We start from the raw sequence: 16,227 nt of genomic DNA on the forward strand, positions 1-16,227 counted from the left end.
CTGGTATTATCATTTGGAAAGACAATCCCAACCAATTTAACAGACAGAATACTAGAACCAGTAAGATACTTAAACAAGGAGGTATGCTCATCTTAGAAAGACTATTTGTATTCCGGCAAAAATCAAGCGAATCATATAATGAAGTTTAAGACAGTATTCAGAGCAGCAATAAAAATATCTATAAAGTTTCTAGAAATAAAAAGGTACAAATAAGTAAGAGAATATTTAAAAATCTATTAAAGGACATAAGAATGATTTGAATAAATTCTACATTCATTAATGAAACAGCACAGATTTTGTAAATAAGTCAAAATTTTATTTCTACAAATGTAATTCTAACCAAAGTCCTTGCTCAATATTCAGGGGAACCTGAAAAATGGCTTCTACAATTTATATGAATGATTAATAACTCCAAATAGCTAAGATAATTTTTTAAAATAAGAGCAAGTATGGCAGGGTGGACGGTCACTTGCTTTATCAGATATGACATATTTAAATATTGCATTTAAATAGTGCAGTAGTGATCCAGGAACAGACAAATGGAGTGATAAGTCAGAATACTGAGGCCAGAGATACACCCATGACTACGTAGGAACTTGGAATATTACAGAGATGGATTTACAAATCAGTGGATAGATAATAGATGATTTAGTAAATAGTACAAAAATTATTTCATTATATGGAGAATAACCTTTTCCCTCAGACTCTATAAAAACTCCTGGTATTAAAGACATGTGATAGGTAAGACTGTAAAGTTAATAGTAAAAAATGTAGTAGAATATTTTTTTGAACTGGAGATAAGGAAAATGTCCTAAATAAGCTATACAAAATAAGCACAAACCATAAAAGGAAAACAATGATGAGCTTGACTACAGTGAAATTGAACATTATCTGTTTACAGATAGTTAATAGGTTATGGGCAAGGAAAAGATATCTGCTGTGTATATAGCTGGTGAAGATTAATATGTAGAATATATAAGGAAATCATAAAATTTGGTAACTCAACCAAAAATGGATCAAGGTTATAAATTTACAAAAAAGTGAAGCCCAGATGGTTTTCTAGTACTAAAAGTGATGGTCAGTGTCATTAGTAAACAGACTAAAACAAAAAAAATTAAAGCAAAATATTACTTTACTCTTATATAACTGCAAAATGTTAGAAATTCAGATACTATGAAAATCTGGTGAAAATCCAAGAGAATTTTGAAGAGCAATCTGTTGGTATTACATGAAACCGAGTACGTGTATAAACTAACAATTCCACACCTGAGTAAAATACTCCTTAAAAACCCTTAAATATGTTTACAAGGTAACATGCCCAAGATTCTTAATAAAAGATTTTTTGAGGTAGAGAGAATTATTGTAGGTCTAAGCACCTATCCTTAGGGGAATATGGTATTTAATTTTGATGAAATATCATAAATAGACAAAAGAAATTATAAATCTCATGGATAGATGTCTCTCTAGATCTGAAAAAGTATAATGGGTAAGAAATAAAAATGAATTATTACATAATACCATTGAGATAATTTTGAAAAATACTTAAAACAATACTATATATGTATATATATATATACACACACACACATATATATTCAATATACTTATAAACAAACATATATTCAAATAAAGATGTGGAAAATCTTCCACAGAAGAAAAGACAGTGGGTGCTTTTGGAGTGGGTGGCTAATGGGGAATGAAGAGGAAATAAAAAAAAGGAATCATTGGGCTTATGGATCCATGATGGTAGGTTGCTGTTAATTGAGGCATTTGATTAAGTCTTTCTACCTGAACTCCAAAAGAAGATGAAGAAGAAAAAAGTGTACATTTTAGCACACACAATCAAAAAAGACTTTTTTGAATCACTGGATTGGAAATATGCTTTAAACTCTTTTGCTACATGTAATAAAAAAGAAAGTCAAACTTCATCAGGAGACATTTTTATAGGCCCATAGAGTCACTAAATAATAGAATTTAGTCTTGGATTAAACCTTATTTCATATGCAAAGAAGTCTTATGTATGGCTATCTTTTTCTCTCCATAATTTTGTCCATAGGAAACAGATGCATTTAAAGTTTTTCCACAGACCTTAGTGAATAGATACTCAATATATTCCAGTGCTAAGTTCTTCACTGTATCAAGCTGATTATATTTTAAACAAGGCAATAATACTGTAGCTTCTCCAAAATTTCTTCACAGACTACAATCTAAAATTATTGCATGACTCTGATCATCAAAATCTGTGCACGTTTTATAAAAGTGTCCTCAGGCATAATTTATTGAATTATGCACTGTTGCTGTACAAATACATATGACCAATTATAATTAGAGTTGATTGTTCAGAAAGTAAGTCTCTCCACCCTGATGAATAAATATGGGTTCTTTTGTTAGATGATGAAAACCAACCTTTCCTTTTTAAATTTGGTTATTAGGAGGCTCAAAACTAAGTTGAAGTAGAGTTGATTTACAATGTTGTATTAGTTTCAGGTGTAAAGCAAAGTGATTCAGTTATACATACATACATGTCTATTTTTTTCAGTTTCTTTTCCCTTATAGGTTATTACAAAATATAGTTCCCTGTGCTATACACTAGGTCTTTTTGGTTATCTATTTTATATATAGTAGTGTGTATATGTTAATCCCGAACTCCTAATTTATCCTTCCCCTTTCCCCTTTGGTAACCATAAGTTTGTATTCTATGTTAGTGAGTCTGTTTCTGTTTTGTAAATGTTCATTTGTATCATTTTTTTAGATTCCACAAATAAGTGCCATCATATGATTTTTCTTTCTCTATCTGGCTTACTTCACTTAGTATGATAATCTCTAGGTCCACCCGTGGACCTAGAGATTACCCTAGTTTTCTGATATAAATACTCTTTAACTTACATTATTCAGTTCTTGCTTTTTTGCATGTCATAGTGGTTTCCTTGTATCTGAACCTTTTACAGGGACATACTCAAGTCCTGTTTTGGAAGTCAGTGAGAAACTGACTTCAAAAAGGCAACTAGGGACTTCCCTGGTGGTCCAGTGGTAAAGAATCCGCCTTGCAGTGCAGGTGACGCTGGTTCGGTCCCTGGTCGGGGAACTAAGATCCCACATACCGCGGGGCAAGTAAGGCTGCACGCCGCAAATGCTGAGCTCATGCGCCTCAACTAGAGAGCCTGCATGCCACAAATTACAGAGCCCACGTGCTCTGGAACCTGTGAGTCACAACTAGAGAGAAAACCTGCACACCACAACTAGAGAGAAGCCCGTGCACTGCAACGAAGAGCCCACATGCCTCAACGAAGATCCCTCGTGCCGCAGCTAAGACCCGACACAGCCAAAAATAAATAAATAAATAATAAATCGTTTAAAAAAAAAAAGGCAACTAATATATCAGTCAGAAAAGCGTTTACCTAGAGTAATTTTATCAGCCTGTGACTAACCTCAAACACAATAATGAAGGCCAATCTAGCAGCGAGGATATGCCAGTATTGTAGGGTAAATTCATAGGGTTTGGAACTCCAAGGAGGACCTCTGTAGTCTCGGTACCTAAAATCCACAAAAATAAAGAATTTGAAGAACAAAGACCAAAATGTGGAGGCCCCAAATGTTCTTAATTTGCCAAAACTCCAAAATGACAGTTTAAATGGGCCCATTAGCATGTTGAAGGGAGGAGACAGAATGGTGAAAGCAAAAAGAAAAGATAACTATAATTTATAAGTAAATACCTGCAATAACCAGATTTTCCCATGCCAAGCTCACTCAGGTCAAAGAAGGATAGGCTATTGTTGACATACCCTGTTAAACAACTGGGAGAAAAGAAAAGAAAGCATGTGTGATTCAGAGATTCATGAATTTCTAGTCCAATTCCTTCATTACAAATGACAAGATTTAATAAGTGCCATTATGTCTCTCACTATAATTATAAACTCCTAGCAACTCAGCTCTCTGATTCTATTCTCTGACTCCCAGTACATCTGTGATTATGACTTAATGAGACAGACTCTTGCCTTCCATTTCCCTCCAATAGTTTCTATTTTGCCTTATCATTTGGCTTATGTTTTATTACATGTTTACTATGCACTAGGCATTGTGGTAATTACTTCCTATGCATTGAAACTGAATAAATATATATAAACATGTAACATGATTTGGATAATTAACATCAAACAGCCAATTGATAAACATGTTTGTTTGTAATTTATTAACTTATTCAATACATATTTATGGAGGACCGATAATTTGTTAGAACAATTCTGGATGCTTGGTATTCAACAGTAAACAAAAATGGCAAAATTCCCTACTCTGGTGGTTAGGTATTAAACTGTGATCAGGGTTAAGTTTTATAATAGCCTTAGAACATGTATATTATTATCTTCACCACACAGATAAAAGAACTAAGATTTACAGAGACTAAATGACTTTCTCTAGGCCTATAATTGTCAAAACTTCTGGTCTCAGATACTCTTTACATTTAAAAAAGCTGTTGAGGATCTCAAGGAGCTTTTTGCATAGGGGTATATCTATTGATATTTACCACATTAGAAATTGAAATAGAAATTTATATTCATTCATTTAAAATAACTATCACATCCATTCAAATAATATGAATAACACATTTGAAAAATAGTTATATACTCCAAAAGAAAAAAAACGTAGTGAGAAGAATGACACTGATTTACATGTTTGCAAACATCTTAATGCCTGCCTTAATAGAAGACAGCTGGGTACTCATACTTGCATTAAATATATTGCAATATGTTATTTTGGTTGAAGTGTAAGTAGAAAACCTGGTCTCATGCAGACAAGTAGTTGGAAGAAGGAAGGCTATTTTAATATCATTTCAGATAAATGTCAATATTTTTCTTTGATATTACACCAAAGCTCTACCTGTGGTCATTTCTTAAAGTTTAGTTGTAAGGTGGAATCTTCGTGTAACTGAACTTTCATATGGATTTTGCATTAAAATCCATAGGTCTATCTTGCACTTTGAATTCGTCATTTATCCATGCATGATTTTGTAACATCAAATTGGGGCCATTTGGAGAACATGTGTTCCCTGAATTATGCAGATCTTCCAAATGTTGATATATTTTTACTATAGACCATGAAAAAGCACAATTGTTAATATCGTCACTGACTTTTATCAGAAAAAAAAAACGCTATAAGTACGGGGAACCTTTAAAGCTCAACAAATATTGTCAATGATTTTCCTTAAAATGACAAGCTAGTTTTGTGCATTCTGTAAAAGAGTGTTTGCTAATACCCAAGTCTGAATATTCATAGCTTGTCTGACAATTTTATTTCATGTTAAAAAAAAGTTTCTTTAGTTTGCAACTCCAGAAGTTTGCACTTTTCTCTGACACACTCATCACACTTTAGGATGTAGCAGAAGCGCTTTATGCGCACTCGGCATTTTGTTGAATAGAATATTGAGAAGACATTTATTCAAGGGTGGAGGTTTGGTAAAATGACTAATTATTACTGCTTCATCAAAGACATTCTGAAATTTCTTACTGGCATTTTAAAAATGGTGAATGTAGAGTGGTGGGAAATAGAATCATTACTAGTAGTTTTTGGTGCCACTGCCTTGAGTGATGCAAAGCCACCAGAAAATTTTATCCCACTGCTTTTGTACCATCTGTGCATATGTCAATGTGGTGAAAAAAGCAAATAGTATCTTAGTATTATTATGAAAATAGTATTGACCTCATGGACCCTGAAGGAGATATGCAGGCCATAGGTTGAGAACCACTGCCCAGAACATAGAGTTGTTAGACACTGGATTCAAGTGACCATTTATCTTATTCTAAACCCCAAATTTTAATTACAGGGCCACACTGACTTCAACTTCACTCCCCTCCCTGGCCATCCTAGACCTCATAACTTATCATTTCAGCTTGCCAGTATCATCCTCTCCATTGCCACCTTGTCTTTTTGCCCCCTTGCTCTGAAAATTTCCAATCTGAATGAATTTACTCCAGTTTAGCTGCTAAACGTACCTGGAGAAAATTAAATACCAGGAAGCCCCTATGAATGTGTGGTTTCAAACTCACAAGTCCTCCACATCTCTTCTTGAAATGATTCTACATCCCTAGTCACTGCTAATGGAGAAGGGGTCAGGTGCTATCTACGTGAAAAGTTAGTACCTGGAATGTGAACAGAGCGTATACCCATCCAATTTCATTTTCACCTGCCACTAGGTGGCAGTAAAGACACTAACAAATAATGACTGTAAGGAAGAGGGCTGCCAAGCGAGCCTACATATTTTAAACCATTAAAATCTGCTTCTAGACCATTTTGAATAAAGAAAAAAGAGACTTTTGGGTTTTTCACTATTAATACTAAAAACCAATTTATATCTATTTAGTGTTTTACAGTTCATAAAATGTTACCTCAGGCACCATTTCTTAAACATAGGTCCAGATTGATGATGTGCCTTTTAGTAAAAGGCAAAGTTAGCATTTAAATCTTGGGAGTTTGACTTCAAGTTAAAATCTCTTGACAAGACTCCAATATATAAAAGAAAATCTCCTGCCTTTATTACCTCTCTTTGAAAAGCTGAGACGTATGTTTGTGTTCAGAAAGGCACTGCAGTGTTCTGAGACAAATGAGTTCATCTGCAGGACTAAGGGCTGGCTTCATCCTAAACCAGGGCTCTGCTTGCTCGGGCACACGTCCCGCATCTAGATAAGATGCATGCCCAAGGCTGATCCTGAAGGAAGGAGGAGACACAGCTTCTCCTATCACTACTTTATTTCCTATCACTACTTCCACACCTAAGGCTAACCTCCAGCTAAAAACTCCAGTTTCTCTCTGTCTCCAAGTCCAGTGCTCCCTTGCATCTTCAAGCTTTCAAGAAGGAAATATCTGAAAAACTCATATCCCTTAAGGCAATGGTTCTCAACTGGGTGATTCTGCCCCCCAGGGACAATTTGGCAATGTCTAGAGACATTTCTGGTTGTCACAAGTCGGGGAGCAGGGAGGTTGCTCTTGGTATCCACTGGGTAGAGGCCAAGGTTGCTGCTAAACATCCTTTGGCACAGGACACCCCTCCTCCTCAAAAATAGAATTATCTGGTCTATAACGTCAATAGTGCAGAGGTTGAGAAACCCTGTTCTCAAGTGTTGATTTAAATTTTAACAAAAAAGAAAAAGGAGACAGGTCTAGGGTAACATTTTCTGCCTGCTTAAAATCTCTAGCAGTAAATTCCTTTAGAAAAATCTCTAGTCACATAGCTGAGAGTTTCTTCATATTCTGTATATCCCCACAAACTAGCTTAATTCCTTTCAGTAATTTAACTAGTATGGGTCTCAATTTCCCATCTATATAGACAAAATATTGCATTGGATTCTTTCAAAGGTCTCTTCTAGTTCTAAATTTAACTTCTAAATACATTAAAATGTTTTTAACATTTTAATACTGGTGATGCATTTACACAGTAAATCATAGACTCTAAAATTATTTGCTGTAAAAAACACTGTTGCCCTTTTTATCCCACTTGATTCCATCTAATAAACACATAAACGCAATGATCAGAAACATTACCCTTAATGGTCACAGAACAAAGCTTGCCAATAAGTTCCCATTTTAATTACAAATTAAAAATGTGTACATTTCAACCTTACCTTTCACTATATTCAAAATGACTTGCACAGGGGCCATATTTGTATTCATAGACAAAACGTGGGATGTAATCAGATGTAATAGCAATTACAAACGCATTGGTAATCACAGCCAATATACCAATTCCTTCAAGAATTCCATACCAGATACCTAGTAGGAGAAAGATTAAAGATAGTGAGTAAAAAGAAAAAAAGTTAAAACCCTTAATCAACCTTAATTTGGAAAAAATGTTTTAGTTATGTTGGAACCACGACTCTGTCCATTATTTACTTTCTTAGGATGGTATGTATCTCACTACAGATATTACAGCTATTGAATACTTTTCCATAGAGGGGAGGTAGACACCATGTAGAGAGATTTGAAAATTAAAATATCATTAGGAACTGGTTCATGTCTGTACCAATGAGATATAGACACAGCTGCTTAAGATTCTTCAAAGCCTATGTATACAACTTGATGAGGTACTCAAACCTATAAAAATAAAGTTCTAGGGCTTCCCTGGTGGCGCAGTGGTTGAGAGTACACCTGCCAATGCAGGGGACATGGGTTCGTGACCCAGTCCGGGAAGATCCCACATGCCGCGGAGCGGCTGGGCCCATGAGCCATGGCCGCTGAGCCTGCGCGTCCGGAGCCTGTGCTCCGCAACGGGAGAGGCCACAACAGTGAGAGGCCCGCGTACCGCAAAAAAAATAAAAATAAAAAAAAATAAAGCTCTACATCATTGTGTGAACTCTGAAATACCTGTATTCACTATGGGTTTTGCCTTTATCTTTGTCAGCTACCTTTTTAATGTAAAAATATGAAAAAGTAAAACTACTTTAGTGTCAAGACCTGGAAATCACTAGTTGACATTTTCTACTTCTTAAGAGGCCAATCTGGCATATAGATACACAAAAAAGCTTTTGAAATTGTATATAGTATCAATAGACTATTGATTATGGTCAAAACTGATGTTTCAAATAGGATTAAAGTTAACTTTCAAAAATAATGGAATGAAAAAAAATAATGGAATGAAAAAATAAGCTCTGGAAAGGGATATATGAGATCCTTTTCAGTTACAAATAAGTTTATGAAATAGCATGTTCGGTATGAACTTACTCTCAACTAAGAGTTATAACTAAACTTACTCTCATTTCATTCTTTGGTTAACGAAAACAGTTTTGTTATGGCTGGAAGGGAGCTCCAGCAATAGAAACCCACATTGTGCTAAGTAAGATCAAGCCACCACTTGGCCTTAGCAATGCAAAAATCATGTAGTTGCTGAATCTTACCTATGTCAGTTGCTCTGGCTGGCAAAGGCCTCCGCCACTGGGTGACAAATTTGTACGCATCCAGCCTGATTTCAATGATATTGTTTAACAAAGCCAAAAGAGGGGCCAGAGGAAAAGCCGCAACAAAGATGGTGGTAAAACCAAACTGCAAAACTGTAAAGGGAGAGGGTTAGAAAATCGGTAATATAAACAGTATCATTTATTGAGTGCTTTCTTTGTACCATAGTAGGCATCTTTACATAGATTGCCTTTAATCCTTCCAACATCCCTACAAAGTAAGCATGATTATCCCACTTTACAGTTGAGAAAACTGTAGCTCATACATGTTAAGTAAACTGGCTAAAGGGTAGATAGATGAAAAATGTTAAAACCTGCATTCAAACTCAGATCTCAATAGATTGAAAGTCTATGAGACTTTCACCTCTATGCCATGCAGCATGAAGAAAGAGAAACGTCAGAGAAGGACTTGAAGAAAAATGCTTAGTCCTAGAAGGGAAGCAAGAGACCTAATCTTGTCCTTTCTTTTTATAGATGAGAAAACTGAGGGCCAGAGAACAAAAGCAAATGTCAAAACAACATGCAGTGATCTTAACAGTTGGAATGGGAATCCTTATTTTTGTAATATAAATAAGTAAGCTTCCTGAAGACTCAAAACTCAGACTGGGTCTGTGCAAATATTTATTGTGAGAAAGAATTATTGCTTTATTTGGTTGGGCTGATACATTTCTTAACATAGGAATGGGTTTTGCTTTATTTTGTTCCTTTAAAATATTTGCTCAAAAGGTATGTGCTTTCATTTTGGTCAAATGTTATGGTTGACAGGACAAAATGCATAAGCCTTCCAAGGGTACTGCTTTAATATCTTCTCTAGCTCTGCTGAGATAAAGGTACAAATGTGTTTTAGAATGCTTGGGATTGGAAAGGAGAGAGACGGTTTTCTCTCTTTAATCAGAGCCTGAGTGAAGTAGAAAAAAAGTATCAAGAGGGTCAAATAGCTTTGCAGAAGCTTCTTTCCATACCCATTTCTAAGTACTCATCCATCAGTCCGTGAATATTCATGGGCTGTAGATTCCAATCATTTTCCCACTGAGGTATGGAAGCATCTTGTATTCCCCGCTTGATTTTATGTCGTGACCACCAGTTCTGGATCAACCTGCATAAAGACAATGGCCTTTTAAGCTCATATTTAAGCATCTGGTAAACAATTTATAGTGTACTAAGCAAAGAGAAACTCCAACTACCTTGGGACTACAATAAGCATGCCTGAGAATTGCGGGGGGTCTTTGCTTGGTCTCAACTTTAAATTTAGCAAGGAAGAAGAGGCCCCAGACTTCCTAGACCCTATAAACATCTACATAGTTATCAAAGAGTTGATCCTCCCATATACTAGGTGCTTCCTGATATTGATTAGACAAATATTCATTTCTGTGATTCCTTCCCCTACTCCACCTATATAAATACCTAAACTCTTATGCTGCCTGTTGTGATTGGATCTGAGTCCTTCCTTCCAAAGCTTCTGGGCTGTGCTCTGTGAACATGAGTAAAATCATGTTTCACATTAGATAACTGAGCCCTACCTAGAGTTTCAAGAGATGTAGTTTCTAGTCCTCACCCTACAATGCATTAGCTGTGTGGCTTTTAGCAAGTCACTTCACTTCTCTGAGTTTATAAATATGAAGGATTCAAGCGATTACACTCTGCTCCTATAGTGAACAATAATTTACAGGTAATGAATCTGTGTCTCAGTCCATTTATCAGACTTGGAAAGGAAGTAGCAACACTCTTTCCCTAACCCAGGGGCAGTCTTGAAATTATACGACTCAGAAATATCCTGGTATGCAAATATTGTAGACTTCTGGGTAATGAATTATCTTAAGAGTTAGATAAAAATTATCTCTAGGATAAGGTGAATCTCACAGGACTCAATGAACAGTACCCAACTCTCAGTTTTAATTAATCATGGACCTAGAGCTTCAGTGGGGGTTGGAAGAACCACCATAGTTAGATCAAAACATCAGGTAGTGCTTCAATGTGTGCTCCATGGAGGTGGCCTCTGGAGCCTCGTGAAGATGAAAAAGGGGGTTGGGAATGGAAGGCCTGCTTGCTTATATTCTGTTTATTTCAGTCTGCTTAAGATTTTAATTGAGGAAAGAGAATTGTGCTTTAAAAATCATTGTTTTAGGGACTGGTTCACTCCTGCTAGAGTTTCTTCAGCAAGGCCTTTGTCCAGCTGTTGGGAAAACCCCACCAGGATGTCATTTGCCATGGTACCCTTGGGATTTGATATACAAAATCCAGGCTCATCTCTTGGGCAAGGCCATGGTGAAAATGTCCAAAGTGCATGGTATGTACAGAAGTACATAGATAATAATAACAACAAGAATCATTCTTAATATTACACCATCTTGACTGTGCTTATGAAGTACTGACACCATGTCAGATCCTGTGCTAGGCACTTGATACCTAATTTACTCAAATATTTTCAAATTATATTCCTGAAACTTTATGTTTCAAAGAGGTAAGCCAAAGATAGAAAGGAATAGGAAAAATGGACTGGGCTTCCCAAACCTCCATGCCTATTCTCCCTTCATTTAGAAGAGATTCATTTTAATCTGTTTTGACTATTGAGGATTTGTGTAAACATCCCTTCACAAAAAGCTTGTCATTTATTGATGAAGGTTTAAATACCATTGGGTCATCTCATTTAATCTTTATAAATCCCTTATTTTACAAATTAAAAAAAATGTCTCAGAGAGGTTAAGTAAATTATAAGCACCTTTAGCAAGAGGCAGAAAAGGAATTTGTACCAGGTCTCCACAATTTCCCAGTCCGATGCACTGGGTTAATATCACCTCTCCAACCCCCAGGTCTCTGCTCAGGAATATCCTGATGCTACTTAAGGGCCAAAGAGGAGAAAGAAACATGGTATAATTTGATGACTGAGCCTAAGTTATTTATATCATTAATCAACTAACCAGTTCTTTCCCCATAGTAAGGAAATTCCTCAAAATTATAACGTTTTAAAATTAATTAGGCCTCAATACTTCCATACCTCAATATTTTAAATACACTCTATTTCACTGTATTCTAAAGGATAATATATTTTAACAGATGTAAAAGTGGGCATTCAGGGTCCTTCAATGTCAGTATTTCACAGTTAGAATTTATCTATAGGGAAAAAACAGAATGCTGTTGTCTTGATGTTATCACAATCAATCCTGTTCTAAATATTTATTGCTATTGTTGTTGTAACAAAGAGCCCCAAACCTCCCCACCCAGGATCTTAATTTTATTTCATTCTTAAAGGGGGAAGATAGAAGTGGAGGTTCTCTGCATTAAACAAAAACAACAACAACCTTGGTCTTTTGGTAGCCAAAAGAAACCAGAAAGTTATGTTTGTTCTCAAGAACCTGCACTGCCAATAATATTTTAAGAATACCAACAAGTGTCTTAACATGTTGAACAGAGTACAAGTTACTCTATATCCATTATTTCCTCTAATCCTTACAATGGTTCTTGAGGTAGATACAGCTGTTGAGCCTCTCTTAGAGATGTGAAAACTGAGGCACAGAAAGGTCGATTGGCTTACAAATGGTCACACATTTAGTAAGGAGTGGAGTAGGAACTGAGCTGTCATCTCTCTGATTACCAAGCCCCAATTCTTAAGAACTAGTTCTTCTTAAACGTATGGACACCAAGGGGGGAAAGTGGCAGGGAGGGGTTGGTAGTGTGATGAATTGGGAGATTGGGATTGACATATGTACACTAATATGTATAAAATGGATAACTAATAAGAACATGCTGTATAAAAAAATAAATAAAATAAAATTTAAAAATTCAAAAAAAAGAACTAGTCTTCTTTGTAACTCTATAGAAGGCTAGTTTAAAAATTAAGTACTCTTAGAACAAAAAATTTCACAATCTGTATGGAAACACAAAAGACCCCGAATAGCCAAGGCAATCTTGAGAAAGAAAAATGGAGCTGGAGGAATCAGGCTCCCTGACTTCAGACTATACTACAAAGCTACAGTATGGTACTGGCACAAAAACAGAAATATAGATCAATGGAACAGGATAGAAAGCCCAGAGATAAACCCACGCACATATGGTCACCTTATCTTTGATAAAGGAGGCAAGAATATACAGTGGAGAAGAGACAGCCTCTTCAATAAGTGGTGCTGGGAAAACTGGAAAGCTACATGTAAAAGAATGAAATTAGAACACTCCCTAACACCATACACAAAAATAAACTCAAAATGGGTTAAAGACCTAAATGTAAGGCCAGACGCTATCAAACTCTTAGAGGAAAACATAGGCAGAACACTCTATGACATAAATCAGAGCAAGATCCTTTTTGACCCACCTCCTAGAGAAATGGAAATAAAAACAAAAATAAACAAATGGGACCTAATGAAACTTAAAAACTTTTGCACAGCAAAGGAAACCATAAACCAGACGAAAAGACAACCCTCAGAATGGGAGAAAATATTTGCAAATGAAACAACTGACAAAGGCTTAATCTCCAAAATCTACAAGCAGCTCATGCAGGTCAATATCAAAAAACAAACAACCCAATCCAAAAATGGGCAGAAGACCTAAATAGACATTTCTCCAAAGAAGATATACAGATTGCCAACAAACACATGCAAGAATGTTCAACATCATTAATGATTAGAGAAATGCAAATCAAAACTACAATGAGGTATCACCTCACACCTGTCAGAATGGTCATCACCGAAAAATCTACAAACAATAAATGCTGGAGAGGGTATGGAGAAAAGGGAACCCTCTTGCACTGTTGGTGGGAATGTAAATTGATACAGCCACTATGGAGAACAGTATGGAGGTTCCTTAAAAAACTAAAAATAGAACTACCATATGACCCAGCAATCCCACTACTGGGCATATACCCTGAGAAAACCATAATTCAAAAAGAGTCATAGGGCCTCCCTGGTGGCGCAGTGGTTGAGAGTCCGCCTGCCGATGCAGGGGATGCGGGTTCGTGCCCCGGTCTGGGAGGATCCCATATGCCGCGGAGCGGCTGGGCCCGTGAGCCATGGCCGCTGGGCCTGCGCGTCCGGAGCCTGTGCTCCGCAACGGGAGAGGCCACAACAGTGAGAGGCCCGCATACCGCAAAAAGAAAAAAAAAAAAAAAGAGTCATGTACCACCATGTTCATTGCAGCTCTATTTACAATAACCAGGATATGGAAGCAACTTAAGTGTCCATCGACAGATGAATGGATAAAGAAGATGTGGCACATATATACAATGGAATATTACTCAGCCATAAAAAGAAACAAAATTGAGTTATTTGTAGTGAGGTGGATGGGCCTAGAGTCTGTCATACAGAGTGAAGTAAGTCAGAAAGAGAAAAACAAATACCGTATGCTAACACATATATATGGAATCTAAAAAACAAAAAAGAAAAATGGTCATGAAGAACCTAGGGACAAGACGGGAATAAAGATGTAGACCTACTAGAGAATGGACTTGAGGACATGGGGAAGGGGAAGGGGAAGCTGGGACGAAGTGAGAGAGTGGCATGGACATATATACAGTACCAAATGTAAAATAGATAGCCAGTGGGAAGCAGCTACATAGCACAGGGAGATCAGCTTGTTGCTTTGTGACCACCTAGGGGGGTGGAATAGGGAGGGTGGGAGGGAGGGAGATGCAAGAGGGAAGAGGTATAGGAACATATGTATATGTATAGCTGATTCACTTTGTTATAAAGCAGAAACTAACACACCATTGTAAAGCAATTATACTCCAATAAAGATGTTAAAAAAAAAATTAAGTACTCACGGGTATCCCAGTTCCATGAAATTGTTCCATATTTGCTTCAAAAACATGATAACTCCCATCTGGAGGCAAAGGTCTATCAAACAGCCACTAGGATGACACTGAAACAGAACAACAAGAGCATTAATGATCTTGCTCTTCTAGGTTGCCTTAAACACCCCCACATTCAAATTGTACAGCAACTTCTAAAGCCAGGGCACCTTATATCAATGCGTAAAGAGAATAAAAACAGGGAAGAAATAGCGCATATGAGGATACCTGATAGGAAAGTTTTCAGTAATATACATTGGAATATTGATCAAAATTATAACAGCAATAACCAAAAAATCTAACTTTTAATGAGCACTTAGTACTGCCAAGCTCTGTGCTAGGCATGATCACATTTAATGAATGTTCTGGAATACTACATACCTATTAACAATCAGGTGATAGCAAGATATTTAATTCTGTGACAAAATGTTTATATTTTTTTAATTAGCTTTTTGTCTCAGACTGATTTTAAATTTGCAGAAAATTTACAAAGATAGTACAGAGAGTGCCCATGAACCCCTCCCTCAATTCCCTCCATTGACCCTTACATTACCAAGGTATATGGTCAAAGTTAAGAAGTCAATATTAGTACATTGCTATTAACCAAATTCCAGACTTTACTTAGATTTCACCAGCTCCAGGACGCAACGTGGGATACCCCATAGCATTTATTTGTCATGTTCCCCCCAGTCACCTCTGGTCTAGACAGTTTCTCAGATTTTCATATCCTTAACAATTCTGAGTACTGCTGGACAAGCACCCTGTGGAAAATCCCCCAATCTGGGTTTGTCTGACGTTTTCATATATTTAGACTGGGGTTATGTGCTTTAAGAATGGAGGCAGGGCACAGAGGTAAAGTGCCATTTCCATAACATCCCATCAGCGCCACATGGTATCCACATGACATCACCAGTGATATTAACTTTTATCACTTGGTTAATATAGTATTTGCCAAGTGTTTCTTCTGCAAAGTTACTCATTTTCCTGTATCTCCTGGAGAGGGAATATCTAGATATATTATAATGTATTTTAAGTGATAAAAGTATGCCACAAAATAGTTTGTCAGTATGATCTCAATGTTGCCTTCTCTGTGCTCCTCTGCTTTTTCAGATGCTCAGTAACAGCATTAGAAACCCACACAAACAAAAGTGTGATTCCAATGAAAATTGCAATAAATGTGTTTTGCTTGAAAACTTTGCACTATAGAAGATATTTGGGCAGGAAAGCGTGGGTCTTTTTCTTTGGAAATGGGTGCATGTCCTGCTTGTAAGGATGATGGTCTCTATAGCTTTGATCTACAGTTTCTATTTCTATCAAATCAGTACCAGTGGGACTTCAAAGGGAACAAATACTTAGGACACAAAGAACCTGCTTTTCTGTTTCCAGCCCAGTAACTTAAAACTCCCTAATCTGAGCCAGAGAGAGGTTTTGCCAGTGATAATTTTTATTGTGTGGGGAAGTTTCAAGTCTCCTATCCAAGCATACTCCTTCTGAATTTAGGACCCCCTGAAC

At 36.6% G+C, this 16,227-nt stretch overlaps 1 protein-coding gene across 1 annotated transcript in view; it reads right to left on the bottom strand.

Moving 5' to 3' along the window:
* ANO3 (anoctamin 3) overlaps window positions 1-16,227 on the bottom strand; it is a gene marked incomplete at both ends in the record, with an annotated part of 394,349 nt that overhangs the window by 1,725 nt on the left and 376,397 nt on the right. Inside the window, 6 exon segments of the mRNA XM_082629094.1 lie at window positions 3,429-3,534; window positions 3,714-3,794; window positions 7,614-7,761; window positions 8,883-9,035; window positions 9,902-10,035; window positions 14,689-14,786. Coding sequence (XP_082485220.1) covers window positions 3,429-3,534; window positions 3,714-3,794; window positions 7,614-7,761; window positions 8,883-9,035; window positions 9,902-10,035; window positions 14,689-14,786 — 720 coding nt within the window.

Source organism: Mesoplodon mirus (genome assembly GCF_964341445.2).
Source record: "Mesoplodon mirus genome assembly, chromosome: 7".
Taxonomy (NCBI): domain Eukaryota; kingdom Metazoa; phylum Chordata; class Mammalia; order Artiodactyla; family Ziphiidae; genus Mesoplodon; species Mesoplodon mirus.